Source organism: Eleutherodactylus coqui, chromosome 11 (assembly GCF_035609145.1).
Source record: "Eleutherodactylus coqui strain aEleCoq1 chromosome 11, aEleCoq1.hap1, whole genome shotgun sequence".
NCBI lineage: Eukaryota > Metazoa > Chordata > Amphibia > Anura > Eleutherodactylidae > Eleutherodactylus > Eleutherodactylus coqui.
In genome coordinates, this window is record NC_089847.1 from 36,418,093 (window position 1) to 36,438,727 (window position 20,635).

At 48.1% G+C, this 20,635-nt stretch overlaps 1 protein-coding gene across 1 annotated transcript; it reads right to left on the minus strand.

Moving 5' to 3' along the window:
* Positions 1-1,470: 1,470 nt before the first annotated feature.
* On the minus strand, positions 1,471-19,156 carry PDCD2L (programmed cell death 2 like). Its single transcript, XM_066583789.1, has 8 exons — positions 19,029-19,156; positions 18,492-18,602; positions 15,758-15,921; positions 14,498-14,567; positions 14,088-14,410; positions 2,945-3,058; positions 2,326-2,471; positions 1,471-2,244 (listed from the first exon to the last, which is right to left on the minus strand). Exons 2-8 carry the CDS (start codon positions 18,597-18,599, stop codon positions 2,114-2,116), a joined length of 1,056 nt encoding a protein of 351 aa, XP_066439886.1. The 5' UTR covers positions 18,600-18,602; positions 19,029-19,156; the 3' UTR covers positions 1,471-2,113.
* Positions 19,157-20,635: the final 1,479 nt, after the last annotated feature.

Genomic DNA, 20,635 nt, shown 5'->3' on the forward strand with positions numbered 1-20,635 from the left:
AGAATCCTCAAAGCCGTGGGGACAGCACACGTCCCAAAGAGAGATCTCGTGCTTGTCCATGTGAAATTAGTCTTAAGCCTCGTGGCCACGGGCGGGTCAGATTCCGTATGTGGGAGCCTGCAGTAGAATCCCACGCTCCCCGCGGCTGATGACACTATTTTACCTGTGCGGATCCCATGCGGGTCTTCTGCATCCTGACTGGATCTTCTTTCTTCTTCATGGCAGACGTGTGCGGGCGTGCTGCCGCACATGCGCACTGGAGGTATTTATTTATTTTTTAAATCTCCTGCCATCCCTCGGGAACCGCACGTCGTCCGCACTGATAGCTATGGGTGTGCCGCGGATCGGCCGGCTTCCATTGACTTCAATGGAAGCTGTCCGTGCAGGATCCGCAGCAAAATTGAGCATGTTGCAATTTGTTTTCGGGAGCAGAAGGTCCGCAAAACAAATCAGCATGCTTTAATTAAGCTGCGGGCATCCCTGTATCCATATGGGCGGCTTGAATTGCGGGTGTCTCATAATTCAAATCTGCCCGTGGACATGAGGCCTTAGTCTACATGGTGCAGGCAGGCATCTATAATACACACTCATAACATGTGTGGAACGAGTTGCAAGGTACGCATTAAATGCAAGACATGAAACAATCCTTTACATTGTCAATTGTACATTCCATTCAGGAAAGGACAAGACACCTTTAGGCCACTTCACACCGCCGAGAACAATCACAGGAGTGTATGCATTGCAAGGTGCACAAATCTGAACCCTATTCTTTTTAATGGAGTCATGCACAATATAGAGCAGAGTTTCACGGCCCAGTATTGCGAGCGGCCGTGTGGAGGAAGCCTAAGGTGTTGTCCAGTTATGAAATCTCATTTTCATATATTCTGTTTAGGAAATTGTGAGTGTAGGGAGAGCAGTTACAAAGAGCACCTCTCGCTCTGGCACATCAAGATGCTTTTAGGCCAACTTCACACAGACAAGTGCAATATCGGGCCATGAATTACGGCGCTCACCAACATGCAATTTTACTATGCATGCGAGGCGTTTTTATATCAAAACTGCCTTGCCTCTCTTGCTTTTAATGGGGAGACCTCGCATCACATGCACCTAGCATGTGGTGTGATGATGCTGCCGCCGACCCCCGTTGCAAAACAATGGGAGAGGCGATGCATGTATATTTAAATAGGCTGCCTGAGCGAATAAAGTAATGAGGACATTACTCGATCGTTCAAACGACATATCAGCTAGTCTAAAAGGACCATTATACAAAACACTTATTGATATGCAAGTGCACCTGTGTAATGCTCAATTTCCCCTGTGGGGGTGCTGTAGGGAAACAGAGCACTTACTGAAAGGTTTTCCTAAAGATGATCCTTGAGGAGGACACTTTGGGATCAGCTTATTGTCAAGGAACCCTTCTAACAAGCAGAAATTGTACGCAGGTAGAGAACTCCTTTAATCCTGCTCACATGATCATATTTGATATTCACATTTTTTTTATTTATTTTAATAATGAACCATCAATATCATGAAAATTATTGCATGGATCACATGGTTGTCACTACAGATAATGGTGAAATCATCACATTAAAGAGGAACTTGAAAAGCCAAGATGGGATATCATTAATTCTTTCATTATGTTGTCCTTCTTAGGCCGGCTGCACAGGAACAGATTTGCATTGCAGAATCTGCAGCTGGCGTCTGCACCGCGGCTCGGCAGCAAATACCGTTCTAAACATGCTATGTGATAATCACTTTTTCTCTACACACTTGCGAAAATCAAGTGCGATTTATGCGAGTGGAGGTAAAAAAAAATAAATAAAATTTCGTGCCAATTTCACACAGACCACTTCCAATTAAGTTAATGGAAGTTGTCCAAGCCGCAGCCTATCCGCAATTAACATTGAATCAGGTCCCTGCAACCTATCCGCGTCGCCGATAGCAAGCCGCCTAGATCATCCGCAATACAGATAAAGAAAAGAAGCAGATTCGCATGGATGATACCAAATGCGGTCAGGGCCGGATTCCGCTGCGGGCTCACGGTGGTGTGCAGGCGGCCTTACAGATGTAATGGACAACAGATCCTCAGCTCATTGCAGTATTAATGGTTTCACTAATTAAAGTATCTTTGGTCAGGGTCTTCCTGTACAAGGCAGAATTCCTGCACTGGGATCTTGTCACAATCCTCCCAGCAGCTCCTCTCGCAGGTGAAAATGAGAACTGTTCCAAACTCCAACAGCACATCTGTATACAAGATATAAGATACATTAGCAACAGATATTCCATATGGAAGCTTATAGTAATTGTCTAATAGCAGAAGCTTACCTGCTTTTGATCCTTGTAACATGGCTACAAGAGCCGGCATCAGCTGGAATTCATATACTCTCTGTGCTCCACAACGTGGACATGAGGGGGACTGCGATGTCAAATCTGGGGGGCTCATGTATAAAGGATTTCCATTCCAGGAGTATCTGCAGAAGTTAGTAGAGTTAAATAGGTCATTTACTTGTAGACTGCTGCTGGCTTATCCTCAGGATAGGTCATCCATATTGGATTTGCCGGTGGTCTGTCACCAGCGTGGCCCCCACCAAATCAGCCATTTTCTGGGCCACTGCTGCAGAGAGCTCCTTTCCCACTGCAGTGATCAGGCTTCGTTTTACAGGCCATTCATTTCAATGGGAACTTTACATGTAATACCAAGCTGGACCACTGCAGTAAGAACAGAGCTGTCTGCTTCCTGTAGGAATCAGATAAGTGCACCAGCCAAGAGAACAACTGATTGACTAAAGTCTCAGGTGAAAGACCCCCCCCGTGTGAACGTGCAATCTTTATGTGCAGAAATAAAAAGAAGCAAGTATTTTCAATTAAATAAAGAAAACAATTGTTCATGTGAATAAGTCCATTCGAAAGAATGCAGTTTATACTCATGCGAGTATAAACCAACCTGAGGATTTGTTGACGGCAGGGTGAGATCTTCTTCAGGAACTTGTGAAACACGAGCTCTTGCTTCTGCAGGTCGCACTTTTCATATTTTTCTCCTCCGCCTTTTCCATCACAGCTGTAGAAGATCAGAAGTTACTTTATAATATAATGTATAAATTGTTAAAATCAGATACAACATGAAGATAACCCCACGGTCACCACTAACACCGCCTCCTAACATGAAGATAACCCCACGGTCACCACTAACACTGCGTCCCAACATGAAGGTAACCCCACGGTCACTACTAACACCACCTCCTAACATGAAGATAACCCCACGGTCACCACTAACACCGCCTCCTAACATGAAGATAACCCCACGGTCACCACTAACACTGCGTCCCAACATGAAGATAACCCCACGGTCACCACTAACACCGCCTCCTAACATGAAGGTAACCCCACGGTCACTACTAACACCGCGTCCTAACATGAAGATAACCCCACGGTCACTACTAAATCCACCTCCTAACATGAAGATAACCCTACGGTTACTACTAACACCGCCTCCTAACATGAAGGTAACCCCACGGTCACTACTAACACTGCGTCCCAACATGAAGATAACCCCACGGTCACCACTAACACTGCGTCCCAACATGAAGGTAACCCCACGGTCACTACTAACACTGCGTCCCAACATGAAGGTAACCCCACGGTCACCATTAACACTGCGTCCCAACATGAAGGTATCCCCACGGTCACCACTAACACCGCCTCCTAACATGAAGGTAACCCCACGGTCACCACTAACACCGCCTCCTAACATGAAGATAACCCCACGGTCACTACCAAATCCACCTCCTAACATGAAGATAACCCTACGGTTACTACTAACACCGTCTCCTAACATGAAGGTAACCCCACGGTCACTACTAACACTGCGTCCCAACATGAAGATAACCCCACGGTCACCACTAACACCGCGTCCAAAGATGAAGGTAACCCCACGGTCACTACTAACACCGCCTCCTAACATGAAGATAACCCCACGGTCACTACTAACACCGCCTCCTAACATGAAGATAACCCCACGGTCACCACTAACACCGCCTCCCAACATGAAGATAACCCCACGGTCACCACTAACACTGCGTCCTAACATGAAGGTAACCCCACAGTCACTACTAACACTGCGTCCCGACAGACGGGACCCACACACCCTGCCGAAACTGCAGAACAGAAGCAGCGGCGCCTCTGAGACCCCACCAGACGGCGCAAACCCACAGACGGAGTGTGGGAAAGATCGCCCGCCAACGCCCTGCCAGCAACCTCAGCTGCAATCCGGCGGCGCCGCGCTCCAAAGCCTCCCACCTCACGCGTCCCCGCTACCTTATCGGGACCAGTCCCCGGCACCTGAAGGCAGTCCGGAATAGACCGCGGCTCATTTCCCCTTGCGGCGTGACTGGCCGCACCGGACCATACCGCCGCGCCACCCCGAGTCAGTGAAGGCTCACACAGACCTGGACGAAGACTGTCCCCCGGATCCAGAGGGGACACCTCAGCAGACGTGCCGGAGACTTAACACCGCCGTCTCGCTGCCAGACTCCTCCTGCCTCGATCTGCCGGCAGAGCCCCCCGGTGAACTTCTTCTCTGCAGACTCCAATTAAGCTGCAGGCTGGCCTCCTCCTTCCACAGAGGACACACTTCAGATCGGTGACACGCCGACCTGAACTGCCACCTTGCTGCACAGTGCCAATCCGCTCTCCGTCACACAGGACCTGCAGCGTACTCCATCCACTGCTGTACCCTTGATCCAGGAATCCACAAACAGTAAGTAGACCCTGGTTTGTCATTACTGGGGAGATCGACGACCCCTGGGCGATACAGGTGGAGAGGGTCACCCAGCACATTTGAAGCAGCCACCTGATAAACCTTTGGTGGGCCCCCTTACCGCATAGTAGAAGCCATATTGCAGCCCCTTACATATCTGGGCAACTGGGGCCACCTCTGACTGACTGTGCCAAAAAGAGCGACGGAAACAAACGGCCCGTTAAGACGCCTACTTACCTAGGGCCCGAGGGCTATCCCCCTGGAAACACCACAGGACCCCCTCAGGAGCTTAGCCTTTTGTGACTCTCTGAACCACCACTTCCCGCCAAGCTGGCCGGACGGTAATCAAGGCCCCTACACAGTGCTCTAGGCCCCACAACCCATACCCCCAACTGCTGACCGCGACCAGATAGTACCACCAGGTGTCTCAGGCTACTCAGTTCCCCATAACATCACAGGCGAGGTTTCTCTCCCACCCCACATATTTTCTCACGGAGCTACACTCCTACAGCCTGCACTGACACCCCCTGCTCAACATCTGCTCAACATGAGTACCCGAACCAAGGGCAGCACGGCAGCCGAAAAACTCACACACCTGAACATACACCACGCCCGTCGCGAAACACCCAGGCGAGGGAAAGCGAGGCAGACCCTGGGCAGAGTCCAGAACCCACTATGCAACAACTTCTTGAAGCCATCAATGTCTGCAAATCCTCCCTCACAGGCAAAATAGATGAAATCAAAGCGGCCGTTTCCCTCCTGAGGCAAGACCTACAAAATATGCGAGGCAGGATGAGCGAGATGGAAGACCGCGTTTCTAATATTGAAGACTCCCTGAGACCACTCCCGGCAGCAATACACAAAGCTACTAAACAATCAGAATTCTGCCAGTCCAAGATGGACAACTTAGAAAATTGCCTCCGCCGTAACAACTTACGTATAATCAGCCTGCCGGAGGGAACGGAGGGCTCCCAACCGGAGATATTCACCGAAAACTGGCTAAAATCTATACTGGGGAACGACATCTTCTCAGCCTCCTTTACCGTGGAGAGAGCCCATCGTGTCCCAACCAAACCCCCGCCTCCCGGGGCCCCCCCCGCGTCCCTTCCTGGCAAGGATTCTAAACTGCAGAGACCGTGACGCCGCACTACGCCAAGCCAGGCTTAAAGGCCCACTCAAACACAACAACTTGGTGGTCTCTATATTTCCGGACTTTTCCGCAGATTTGCAGAAGCAGAGAGCCGCATTTATAGAGGTCAAGAAGAAATTTAAGGACAGGAACATCCCTTACTCCATGGCCTACCCTGCCCGCCTGCGCATCGTAGCAGATGTAAAAGTCTTCTTCATGCAGTCTCCAACCGAAGCCATGGAATGGCTCCGTATGCATCCCATATCGCCAGAGGACGCTTGATCCTAATTATGTTGCAGCTATGTTCTAAATCTTATCCACAATGTTGTCTCCTATAATTCCCCTGGCCTACTGGGAACAATGCGCAATTAATACTTATAATTCCCATATCGGGACCTCAATACATAACAAACGCAAAACCCATTAGGCTTAGTCGGTGCCATTACCTCCCTTAAGGCCATAGGAATTTCCCCTACTTGTATCAACCGCTACTCTCTCGACAGAGCGTAGCTTAAAGTTTTTTTTTCTCGACATTCCCGCCACAACAGCTGATCGGGATGTCACAAGTTAATTGTTTATGTGGTTATAGTTCAGTTTTTGTTAATTTCCCGGAGAGTCCGCACTGGTATCATTATTTTACCACCGTACGCAAAATGTAAACGTACTTAAACGCCCCATCTATGACTTACCATATTATGCTAACCAAATGTCGTTAACATGCTTCAGTTGGAATGTGAGAGGTCTGGGCACCGCCGCCAAACGCAAGGCTGTTTTCACATATGTTAAACAATTTAACCCCCACATTGTATGTTTACAGGAAACTCATCTCACTACAGAAAGAGCCGAATACCTCAAAAAACCCTGGGTCCAATGGGTAAGCCACTCATTTCACACCTCCTTCTCCAGGGGGGTATCACTCCTCATCCACAAAGCAGTAAGATAGAACCCGATTAGCGCCCGTAGAGACCCCGAAGGGAGATTCATCTTCGTACACGCGGAAATAGATTCTAAGCCCTACACCATCTTATGTATATATAATCCGCCCCACAACAACCTATACCCTTTACAAGCGGCCATAGCATTCGCCCACCAGTACCCCCAGGCGGAGGTCATCTGCATGGGGGACTTTAACCAAGTAATGGACTCAAATATAGACAGGTTCCACACATCTTCCACAACCCCTACCACCGCTAAATCCCCTTTGCAACAGCTGATTGACAGTATGGGCTGGGTGGATCTCTGGCGCACCAGGTACCCCACTACTCATGAATACACCTGTCACTCCCTGAGTCACAACACCCTATCCAGAATAGATTATATATTCGGCTCCCCACCCCTGGCAATTCACCTCTCTAACATTACACACTGCCCGCGAGGCATTTCGGACCACCGCCCGATATTATTATCCTTAAAATTCCCCCAACACAAGATCATCCCCACCTGGAAAATGCATCCATTTTGGCTCAAACTTTTTGACACCGGCAACCAAACACCTGCCCACATATCAACCTTTCTAGAAATCCACAACAACAATACCCACTATGCCCTGAAATGGGATACCCTCAAAGCTTACCTCAGAGGCTGCCTTAAATCTGCCATCACTCACATCAAAAAAACTACATCCCAGGCCGACCGCGACATCGAGGCTCAGGCTATGGAAGCTGAAAAACTATATATATCTGACCCCACAGACTCCAATAGGGTGGCCTGGCTTGGCATATCTCGCCTGCATAGAATCCAAATCCACGAAAAAACCAAACGCAAATTATTTTTCACCAAACAATATTACTTCGAATTGGGGAACCAATCTAGCCACCTTTTGGCTAACCTCATCAGGCGGGAAGGCCAGGCCAACACTATCCTTAAAATTAAAAATCTACAAGGCGAGACGCTCACGCCATCACAGAACGATTTAGAGAATTTTATGCCAATCTCTACAGCTCCTCCACTAATAAATCTACAACAGACACCCTTAGTTACCTTCAAGATTTGGTATTCCCAACACTCAATACCGATCAAATAGCACTTCTGGAAGCCCCAATCTCTCTAGAAGAAATCCAACAGACCATCCAAGAAATGGCACTCAATAAGTCCCCGGGCCCAGATGGCCTTCCCATTGAAGTATACCAGAAATATAGTGAACACCTTACTCCACTGCTGCACGAAACACTACTCCAGGCCCAATTAGGCAACTCCCTTCCCCCCTCCTTTTATAAAGCCACTATAATTGTCCTACTAAAGCCCAACAAAGACCCACTAGATTGTAGCTCCTATCGACCCATTTCGCTAGTCAACGCAGACTACAAAATTCTAACCAAAGTCCTAGCAACTAGGCTAAACCAAGTCATTCTTTCCATTATACATCCAGACCAAACTGGCTTCATGCCAGGGAAGTCCACAACGATCAATATACGCAAAGTTCAGACCGCCATTCAGCTCGGTACCAAATTCAACATGCCCTGGGCCCTTGCATCACTAGATATGAGGAAAGCCTTTGACTCCTTGGAGTGGAGCTTCCTAGAGGCCTGCCTTCACCGCTTCGGTTTCGGCCCACAATTCATACACTGGATTAAGATTATATATAAATCCCCAAGCGCCAACGTGACGGTGAACGGTATCCCTTCATCAGATTTCTCACTATCCAGGGGCACCCGGCAGGGCTGCCCACTATCCCCGGCTTTATTCGCCATAGCCATCGAGGCCCTGGCGATACGCTTGAGATCCACTCCCACTGTAACTGGAATCAGGTGGGGGGGGGCCTGGAGAGTAAGGTGGGTCTCTATGCGGATGACACGATCCTTTTTTTATCAAACCCTGAAACTTCCTTCTCCCAGGCCTTGTTCCACATTGACAAATTCGCCCAATTTTCAGGCCTACAAGTCAATTGGTCCAAATCCACGATCCTATATATGGACCATAACTCTGTGACAGATCCCTTAGTAACTAGACACGGCCTGGCGACGGTGTCCACATTCAAATATCTTGGGGTAAACATAACCCGAAACCACAACAAGGCCCTGAAGGAAAACATCAATCCTCTACTCGAAACCATAAGACACAAACTTAAACAGTGGTCCAGGTTGCCCCTATCAGTAGCCGGACGCATAAATCTAGTCAAAATGGCTATACAACCTAAATGTCTATACTTACTACAACATATGCCTGTGATCGTCCCCAAACTGTATTGCCAATCCCTAAATTCCTACATCTCCTCGTTCATATGGGGCTCATCGAGGCCCAAACTAAGCTTTAATGTCACTGCAAAGACCCAAAAACCAGGCTGGAATGTCGCTTCCAGACCTCCGATTATATTACCTAGCCGGCCAGCTACGAAACATCCGCCCGTGGTTTCAGAGTATAGGAAAGCCCACTACAGATCAATACCTTGAACATCAAGTAAAAGGCAACAATCTGTTGGTGTATTTGGAGTTCCCTGATCGCTCTAACCCCTCAGACCTATTACCACTCCATAGACTGGCCCTGTGTGTATGGAGGGAAACAAAATCTCTTCAGAGATTTAGAGACACGGTATCCGACCTCCCTCTCTGGGTTAACCCAGGCCTGACAGCCTTGCAAACAGTCCCGGACCCCCAATACTGGAGGAGCTTGGGGGTCGTTTCGCTGAGAGATGTATATATAGACGGCACATTCCCTACATTCACTCAGCTGCGCGACTCATTACAATCCCCACGCCTTCAATTATTCAGGTTTTTTCAACTCAGACACGCGCTATCCACCCAATTCCCCCCCAACTCCACCCAGATATCCAACTTCCCTACAATAGGAATCCTTAAATCCCAGGGACCCAGGGGCTTGATTTCGGCACTATATACACACCTGCTTTCAGCCAAAGTAAACCACAACCCGCTCCCAGTCTTTGACAAGTGGATGCTCTCCATCCCATCCCTCACGGCTGACGATTGGTCAGACATTATGGAATCTCACCTGTCTGTCTCTCCTGCCGCAAACAATAAACTGATCCAACTTTATATAATCCATCAAGCTTATCTTACCCCTAGCCGGCTACACAAAATGGGCAATATCCCCACAAACTCATGCCACAGATGCCACCAACCTGAGGCAAACTTTTGGCATTTGATCTGGGACTGTCCACCAATCAACAACTTCTGGTCTGACATTACAGCCTTTACAAACTCACTTTTATTATCTCCTTTTACTATACTAATGGATCCCAAAATAATCCTATTTGGCTTACTGCCGGCAGATCAATGGCCCAAACATACACGCACTTTCCTCAGGAAAATACAATTCCTGGCCCGCAAGGTGGTAGCACTACACTGGATGGCGGCAGACTCGCCTCTACTAACACATTGGATAAAACTAGTAAACACCGTCATTCCCTATGAAAAAATCATTTTTAAAAACAGGGGGTGCCCGGGTAGGTTTCGGGAGATCTGGGGCCTCTGGCTCATCAACCGCTACACTTTATCATCAACTTGATCCTTACCCGGGCCCCCGCCCTCCTCCTCCCCCCTCTATATCCTCCCTTTCTCTTGACTCTCCCTCCTCTCTTTACATTCCATTCGCGTTTAGGTTTCACTCCTCACCTCTCTACCAGGCGTTGTACGACTGCCCGTCGCGGGCTCTCCGGCACTCTCTCCCTCCCCTACTGTTATTCAACTGTTTAACATGAAACCAAGCAAAATTAGAAAAGCGTTACCTTTATTGTCCAGTCTATATAGGTACAGACCAGCTCTACGCATAAGTGTAAACTTTTAGATTATCCGCATACAAATATTTATTGTCTCATGCAATGTTTTTTCAAACTATTGTGTTCTGTGCCGTGTACTCTGTATCCTGACAAATAAAACAAAGTTAAAAAAAAAACCACTGCGTCCCAACATGAAGGTAACCCCACGGTCACCACTAACACCGCCTCCTAACATGAAGATAACCCCACGGTCACCACTAACACCGCCTCCTAACATGAAGATAACCCCACGGTCACCACTAACACTGCCTCCTAACATGAAGATAACCCCACGGTCACTACTAACACCGCCTCCTAACATGAAGGTAACCCCACGGTCACCACTAACACCGCCTCCTAACATGAAGATAACCCCACGGTCACTACTAACACTGCCTCCTAACATGAAGGTAACCCCACGGTCACCACTAACACCGCCTCCTAACATGAAGATAACCCCACGGTCACTACTAACACTGCGTCCCAACATGAAGATAACCCCACGGTCACCACTAACACCGCGTCCAAAGATGAAGGTAACCCCACGGTCACTACTAACACCGCCTCCTAACATGAAGATAACCCTACGGTCACCACTAACACCACGTCCCAACATGAAGATAACCCCACGGTCACTACTAACACCGCCTCCTAACATGAAGATAACCCCACGGTCACTACTAAATCCACCTCCTAACATGAAGATAACCCTACGGTTACTACTAACACCGCCTCCTAACATGAAGGTAACCCCACGGTCACTACTAACACTGCGTCCCAACATGAAGGTAACCCCACGGTCACCACTAACACTGCGTCCCAACATGAAGGTAACCCTACGGTTACTACTAACACTGCGTCCCAACATGAAGGTAACCCCACGGTCACCACTAACACCGCCTCCTAACATGAAGGTAACCCCACGGTCACTACTAACACTGCGTCCCAACATGAAGGTAACCCAACGGTCACCACTAACACTGCGTCCCAACATGAAGGTAACCCCACAGTCACCACTAACACCGCCTCCTAACATGAAGGTAACCCCACGGTCACCACTAACACCGCCTCCTAACATGAAGATAACCCTACGGTTACTACTAAAACCGCCTCCTAACATGAAGGTAACCCCACGGTCACCACTAACACTGCGTCCCAACATGAAGATAACCCCACGGTCACTACTAACACTGCGTCCTAACATGAAGGTAACCCCACGGTCACTACTAACACTGCGTCCCAACATGAAGGTAACCCCACGGTCACTACTAACACCGCGTCCCAACATGAAGGTAACCCCACGGTCACTACTAACACCACCTCCTAACATGAAGATAACCCCACGGTCGCCACTAACACCACCTCCTAACATGAAGGGAACCCCACGGTCACCACTAACACCGCGTCCCAACATGAAGATAACCCCACGGTCACCACTAACACCGCGTCCCAACATGAAGATAACCCCACGGTCACCACTAACACCGCGTCCCAACATGAAGATAACCCCACGGTCACCACTAACACCGCGTCCCAACATGAAGATAACCCCACGGTCACCACTAACACCGCGTCCCAACATGAAGATAACCCCACGGTCACCACTAACACCGCGTCCCAACATGAAGATAACCCCACGGTCACCACTAACACCGCGTCCCAACATGAAGATAACCCCACGGTCACCACTAACACCGCGTCCCAACATGAAGATAACCCCACGGTCACCACTAACACCGCGTCCCAACATGAAGATAACCCCACGGTCACCACTAACACCGCGTCCCAACATGAAGATAACCCCACGGTCACCACTAATACTGCGTCCCAACATGAAGATAACCCCACGGTCACCACTAACACCGCCTCCTAACATGAAGATAACCCCACGGTCACCACTAACACCGCGTCCCAACATGAAGATAACCCCACGGTCACCACTAACACCGAGTCCCAACATGAAGATAACCCCACGGTCACCACTAACACCGCGTCCCAACATGAAGATAACCCCACGGTCACCACTAACACCGAGTCCCAACATGAAGATAACCCCACGGTCACCACTAACACTGCCTCCTAACATGAAGATAACCCCACGGTCACCACTAACACTGCCTCCTAACATGAAGATAACCCCACGGTCACCACTAACACTGCCTCCTAACATGAAGATAACCCCACGGTCACTACTAACACTGCGTCCCAACATGAAGATAACCCCACGGTCACCACTAACACCGCGTCCCAACATGAAGATAACCCCACGGTCACCACTAACACTGCCTCCTAACATGAAGATAACCCAACGGTCGCCACTAACACCGCCTCCTAACATGAAGATAACCCCACGGTCACCACTAACACTGCCTCCTAACATGAAGATAACCCCACGGTCACCACTAATACCGCGTCCCAACATGAAGATAACCCCACGGTCACCACTAACACCACGTCCCAACATGAAGATAACCCCACGGTCACCACTAACACTGCGTCCCAACATGAAGATAACCCCACGGTCACCACTAACACCGCCTCCTAACATGAAGATAACCCCACGGTCGCCACTAACACCGCCTCCTAACATGAAGATAACCCCACGGTCGCCACTAACACCGCCTCCTAACATGAAGATAACCCCACGGTCACTACTAACAGTGCGTCCCAACATGAAGAAAAACACTTGGAGTTTTTCCTCTTTTGTTAAGTTATACTTTTTGTTCAGCTGTTATAGGCATGTAGGCTCTAGTACCCTGTTGTACTGCCTCTAGCTTGGATACAAGATGTGATACGGCTATGAATGGAGGCTCTAGCAACCTGTTGTAGTGCCTCTAGCTTGGATACAAAATGTGATACGGCTGAGCATGTAGGCTCTAGTACCCTGTTGTACTGCCTCTAGCTTGGATACAAGATGTGATACGGCTGAGCATGTAGGCTCTAGTACCCTGTTGGGCCACCCTTACTTCAGATGCAAGATGTGAAACTATCAAGTATTCTGTTTGCCATTAAAGCAGCTTACCAAAATTACATGTTATCACCTATCCACAGGGGCTACCTTGCTGATCAGGAAGGTGGGGGAGCGGGGTGTCAATGCTGAGACCCTCACCAATCTTGAGGAGACTAAATGCAGTGCTGGTCACGCAAGCGCACTCGCATTACATACATTTTCAGTGGGACTATGGAGATACCCGCTCGTGTATTTCTATTAGCCCCATTAAAATCAATTGAGTGCCGACAGCACATGCGCAGCCAGTACTTCATTTATTCTGACGTCACTGCAAGGGAAGTAGTGACCCTGTAGTGACAGGCAGAGGCAGACATAGGAGTCCATTCTGCAGATCTACAGGGGTCTCAGCGGTGGGACCCCCATGATAAGCAAGTTATCAACTATCCTGTGGATAGGGGATAACTTGTATTCTTCATACAAACCCTTTAAACTAGCTAATGTATCATGTTTCAGCCAAGCAGTGTCTTGCATTTGCCCTCACCTCTCTAGGTCCTCTATTTCAGCTTTCTCTCGTTTCTCATAATCCTGAAGGAGCTGACGCGCGTGATCCAGATCCATGTCCCAGGCACAATCCTCCTCCTCTGCAACTGCTATATAATAAGATCTGAAGACAGAGTCGGAAGACTGGATCGTCTCTGAAGTGTCCGTGAGCGAGAGGTTCTGCAGCTGCGACGTCCAGTCATTGGGCACAGGGGCAGCTGGGCAACTAGTGGCATGTGACTGCACGGCTGGGATGTTCAGTTCATCCTCAAACCCCCAGTCATCGGCATCCGCACACCAGTCTGTGACGGTCATCTTGTTTTCCTGTGTCAAGACAATGAGTCTTTCCTGAGAAAGGGATCCACGTTTGTGAACCTCATGGCATATATACATGAAGATCTATGAATGTACCTGCTTTGGGGCATCCTGTGTGACCTGTGGGTTATGGGTGTCAAGGCACTGTGATCGTAACGCCACCCAGCTGAGAGAGACAAAAGGCAGAAAAATTATATCACTGCTAAAACACAATATATGGATATCCATGAAATGCCTTAAAAAGACGCTTTGTTAGATTCCAAGAAGTGCGCAGGGCACCACGTCAAAGTCCACAGCAGTAATGAGGCTGGATTCACTACCGGTCTGTCAATCTGGTAGGACTACAAGCATATGAATGGGGCAGGCGACGATGTGTTGATGTGTGGACCTCCCACACCGAAAATCCACAGCAAATATGGCCTAACCCTATACTACAGAATGACGGATAATGCAACACAGCAACTTCTATAATATGCAGAGTAGCAGATGTATCACACTACCCCTCGTGGTTTTGCAGAAGCATTGGTCACTACGCAGTTCTGTGCTCCACAGGGACCTATTTGAATGATGTTGTCTTGAAATGGATTACATGGTTTAATCCAATCAGTGCCGGCCTTAAATGGCAATCTGTGCTGAATTTTTGGCACTCCACTATCATGAAAATAAAAAAAAATTATATATATAGCACCGATAAACAATCTGTCTGTATCCTGGTCATGCAGAAAGTTAGCAGCATACACACAGAAGAACAGCTCCGTGAATAAATACAGCACCAGAATCAAGCTCACAATATAAATACAGTAGTAGAACTAAGCAACAGTGTTGGAGGGATGCGGTTGGGCTGAGAGAAGCACCTCGGAACGTCAGAGGTGAGGAGACAAAGCCAGAAGGAAGGGATTCATGTGGCTCCACAAGACACTGCCGCATGGAGGAAGGTGGTCATCTGGCTGCATGGACCCAACAAAGGTGATTGCTCCCCAGCCTACATGTGCCTGGTGCCCCCTACAAGCCGGCATCCTGTGTCACATACAGCTAAGGCCGGCCATGGATCAAAATCTCATGTTCATTTTTGAAAAATTTGGGGACAGTATTTCAGAATCGCCATACTGCACTGAAATACGTGACTAGATGTAAAGGGGGTTTCCAGCTATAACAAACTCAAGTATGCCAAAAAAGGTAAATGCTGCCAAACTCCAGTCCTTGGTTACAGCAGTACATAATGACACCACATACTGCCATAAAGCAGGACCAGTCTGCACACAGGACGGCGTGATAACCAGAGTGACTCCAGCTTTCAGGGACTGGTAATTCTTAGTCTGCCATGGAAAGCAGCTTGTAAATCATTCAGATAATTACCTCTGAGGTTTCCCCCAACATGACATTGTACTGCATGCAAACACATGGATACTGCGATGGTACCGGGAACCCTCCAGGGGGCAGTACACCTGGACAACATGACAGAGGACTGATGAACACAGAGGACATGACGGAGAAGAAAGCTTCACTTGTGGCACTGGGTCCTGTATAAAAAAAAAATATATATGTCAACAGTGGCAGATAACATACAATCTATGCCCAAATCTCATACAGTCACCATGTTAGATGAGGTCCTAAAGCTAAGCAGAGTGCAGGAGAGTCCTGCTCAGAACAGACTATTATCACAGAGGAGTGTGGGCATCTATGCAAGGAAACGGACCCAATCAGAACTTTAGTTATTCTCTAAATAAGACTCCCCTCCCCTTTAACCATCTCGATACATTAAAGGGCTTTTCCAAGCAGCGCCCGCTGTCAGGGCTGAGTTACAATTAGGTGGAGCAGAGCCAGTGCTCCGAGCCCGAGTAGTGGCGGACACTTGTAATTGCAGGCTGGGGTCTCATTGATCTTAACCCCTTAGTGACCAAGCCTGTTTGTGCCTTAATGACCAGGCCACATTTTGCAAATCTGACATGTGTCACTTTACCATGGAAAAACACCAGAAAGGTTTTGCATATCCAAGCGATTCTGACATTGTTTTTTCGCCACATGTTGTACTTTATTTAGGCCTCATGTCCACGGGCAAAAGAAGAATTAAAATCCGCAGCGGATTTTAACTCTTCTCCTGCCCGCGGATCCGCACCCCATAGGGATGCATTGACCACCCGCGGGTAGATAAATACCCACTTGAGCAGGACGTAAAAAGACTATGGGCTGGTCGTTAAGGGGTTAATGAGCGCGATGCGTGCAATTACTAGCACCGGCCACAACAAGAGGATCAGAGCAGCAGATTCCACTCCGACCCCGGTGTATCCCAACTTTGACAGTGGGCGTTTCCTGGAAAACCCCTTTGAAAGGGTATTCCCATCCTGGCTTTTCATGGCAGAGATCAGAAATCCCAACAGCTCTGTTCTGAACTCCTGTTGAAAAGAGCCAAGCATTTAGCACAATGCTGTTTCTGTAGCTCTCATCGAAGTGAACGGAAGCTACGGAAAAAGGGGCACAGTGCGCTATGCTGTGTCCGTAACGCTAGGGGGGAGGGTTACATAGACAGTATAGTGCACTGTGCTACTCTTTCTGTAGCTCCCATACACTTCAATGAGAGCTACAGAATCCGCTCTGTGCTAAGCTCTTGGCTCTTTCCGTAATCTCCGGCCGACTGCCCAATAGCCATGACAGCGGTTTCCCATCTCAGCAATGTAAAGTGAGTCTTCCTTGTAAGTCCTATGATATTAAACACATGGGGGAAGAGGAATTTAGGAAGCGTTAAAAAAAAAAAAAAAAAGGGTCATAAAATTTGGCACAAACCCAGCTTTCCCAAAAACGGAGTGCGGCTTGTTGAGAGGGGACATGGCCACCCCAGACCGACACATTTATGTATAATTTATGCCGTAAACTAAACAAGAAGTCTACTCCAGCTTCTAGCCAGTGTAGATGTGTAGGTGCACGGAGCAGCCGAGATGTACCTAAAATATAACGACCGGCGTCTCATAGCCTCCCGTGGCAGGATGTATCCAGACTTTACCGTGCTATATGCGTATCTTCACTTCATCTCATGCTGGAGCGGGCGCTCCTGTCTATTCCCCCTGGTCTAATATCCCTGCTTTGATACTTTATTATAGCAATGAAACAGATTATTCCTAGATACTGGAGACAGAGTGTCGCAGTCCTGAGAATAGTGTGGTTGGAGGCCATGGACTACTTGAGACACGTGGAGGAGCCCAAAACTGAATACCGAAAACTTTATGCTGCCTGGGCTGTATGAGTGGAGTTCCAGGATTCATTCTCTCTCATCCCCTTCCCAAACCCCCTTCCTTTTTTTTCCCCCTAATGTAGTAGATTTTCGGTATGCTTTTGGAGTGATTCAGTATTTGAAAGGGGATCAGGTTTGGCCCGCTGGGTGCTGTCTGGGGAATCCTCACAGGCCTGTGGCTGGGGTGGCTGGCTGTTCATTAGGCACAGCTAAGGAAAGTGGAGAAATGTTTATTTTTATATATATACAGGAAACTGAAACGTTTGCTGCAGAGGAAGAAGAGAACAAATCCAGTACTGTTACATGTGGCTGTAAGGCCCAATGTCCAACAGCAGATTTAAATTGTGGAAGATCCACAATTCAAGTTGCTCATAGGGAAGCAGGGGCGGCCGCACTGGAATTAAAGCATGTGGATTTGGTTGGCGGACCTTTTGGTCTGGAAAACAGATCCCAACATGCTCCATTTCAGAGCGGATCCCACCTGGACGATCCGCAGCCTGTCTGCAATTGAATTTTTTGCAGATTCTGCAAGAAAGCAGGAGTTTAAAAAATAAAAAATAAATAAAAAAATTGTGCTGTGTATGTGTGCCCGCCGGCACTTCCGCAGTACAGGGGGGAAAAAAAAGACCTGGATAGGCACGCAGGGTCGGCTTCCGCTGCAGGAATGGACATGAGGCCTAAAAGGTTCTTCTCCTAATGAACACTGTTTAATTCAATATCATATTCGGCAACTCAGATTGTAATTTCTCTGTGCAAGTAAATAAAATCCTTCGTACACAATGACTGGCGTATGAAGCCCTGGTCTTAGTAAGCCGCCCCCGGTCCCTTTAATTATTTAGTACTAAAATCATCAGCGCCTCTTACCGGCAGACCACCTATCTTGCTGACATCCCAGGATGAAGCCTTGCCTTCTAGTACTGCGTCTTTAAACCCCAGCAGCACCCGCTGCTCCTGGCAAGCGGACAGCGCCATCACCTGACACAAGAGAAAAAAGTAGCTTTACAAGGAGAATGTCTCATCTTATACTGGAGGTAAATATGGCGGCACACAGAGGCTTTACGGTTCTGTATAACGGATCCTCCATGTGTAACTATATAACGTCTCCAGATTCTTCCTCATATAAGTAATAGCAGTAAGCAATCTAAACAAGCAGCGCTGCAGTGTAAAGCATGAGGGACACAGCAGGAGTGGAGTAGAGTTTCTATATATACAGCATATAGAATACAGTTAGGGGATACATAAGTGCTAACAAAGCTCATCATCCAAATGGCTCATATTATTAGGAACCCAGCTGCTCCTACTATAACTTGACTGATCATGAAATGCTGGGAGCTGTAGTTCCCCAGCAGACCACGGCACACACAATGTCTGCCCCGTCTGTTAGCCACAAGCTCTAGTTACCTGGAGCCCTATGTCACCCCCATCCAGTATCTGTACACAGGGCAGGGCAGTCACACAGGCCTCTCAGTCCATGTGCTATTATGTGTAGCAAGTCACACAAACACAGGACAACCTAACCTGACGCTGCCTATAAACCAAACAGCCAATCACCATCCTCGCCGCGCTAACAGCTGACCATGTTACTGACAGCACCACAGCCAATTAGGTTTATGGGAAAGCAACCAATCACAGAAAGCAGCGAGATGACGTAGACTAGATAAGTAGGTGGGACGTAAGTTTAACACATTTGCTGCCGGTCAGTTTTAGCTGCGTTCAGCAGCCAATTTGGGCTTGGGAAGCCGGTGGATGACTTCGGCCGCAGCGGGAATTCTGGGAGTTGTAGTTCCTCACAAGTTATAGGCTTTATTGGATGCAGTGAGAGTTGTGTGACCACATGGTAGTGGGGTGTTCTGTGGCTTGTGCTGGCACAGGGGGTGCACCAAAATGTAGGTTCATCACTGTAGTCAGGGTTTCTAGGACATGTTTAGGGGCTCATTCACACGAGCATGAATACGCATCGTATCTTGTGCGTACCGCCAGGCGCACACAAGCGTATATGAATTGCGTATAATACGCGGTGCATCGCCGCAATCAAAATATATTGATTTTCGTTATTCCGCTCATATTAGCAATTTCTCATTGCATATAATACGCGAGTAAGAAGAACGCAGCGTGTTCTATTTTACCGCGCGATACGTGCGACAGAGCTCTATTGTTCTCTATGGGTGCACGATTACATTGCGTATGTGTGGTTTTTATACACCGCGCCAATAACCGACAGAGCGAGAAATAAAAAATAAAAAAACTACGAAGTCACAGTCAAAAATCACCGTCATACGCAGCGATACACCAGCTTGCACCGCAGTAAAACGCGTTATACATGCAGTATATTACCACGCGCTCGTGTGAGCCCGGCCTGGTATTTAGTGACTAGAGCCCATTGATTTCAAGCAGTATGTTCACCGCTACGTATTTTTCTTGTGACTTTCGTGTGAAAATAAAAGCGCAGCATGTCTTGGTAGCTACTTACGTGCCGCCATCGCCCATTAAATCTATGGTTGTGCGGAAGAAGGCAGGAAATTCGCTGCGTATTTATACACGAAATCAGCAGGATTTGGTTCCAGTTTTTTACACGCGCCGTGTATTTACGTAAGAAGGATGCCGATGAGGTTTTAAGGCAAGAACGCCTGGCATCGCATCCGCGACATTCCGATCCTCTTGCACCAGTTTCACGCACATTAGAGGATCGGAAGTGCCTCCCATCGATTCTCAAACATCGCTCGTGTGTTTGACTCCATTCAAAAGATTGGGGTTCATATTCGCAGGAGATTTGTTTGCACGAATCTCGCGCAAGTTTCTTGGCCGCGTGAAAGCCGCCTTAGACATTGATAACTAGAATGTGGAATGTGAGATTATTTTATCATAATAGCGATGAAAAACCCGATGTCACCATTTTAAGGGTTTATTCACACAAACGATATTCGCGCGTGAGTTTGGCGCGATGCGCACAAAACTCGTACATATATGAAATCCATTCTTTTGAATGGATTAATTTGACACTAGCGTTT

Bases quoted from the DNA above. Each gene is read 5' to 3' on its own strand.
- PDCD2L (XM_066583789.1), bottom strand. From the start codon at position 18,599: ATGGCGCTGTCCGCTTGCCAGGAGCAGCGGGTGCTGCTGGGGTTTAAA. The intron at 14,568-15,757 runs GTAATTATCTGA...TGTCTCTCTCAG, and splicing joins TGTTGGGGGAAACCTCAGAG to CTGGGTGGCGTTACGATCAC. The intron at 2,472-2,944 runs GTTGGTTTATAC...TAACTTCTGCAG, and splicing joins TGCCGTCAACAAATCCTCAG to ATACTCCTGGAATGGAAATC.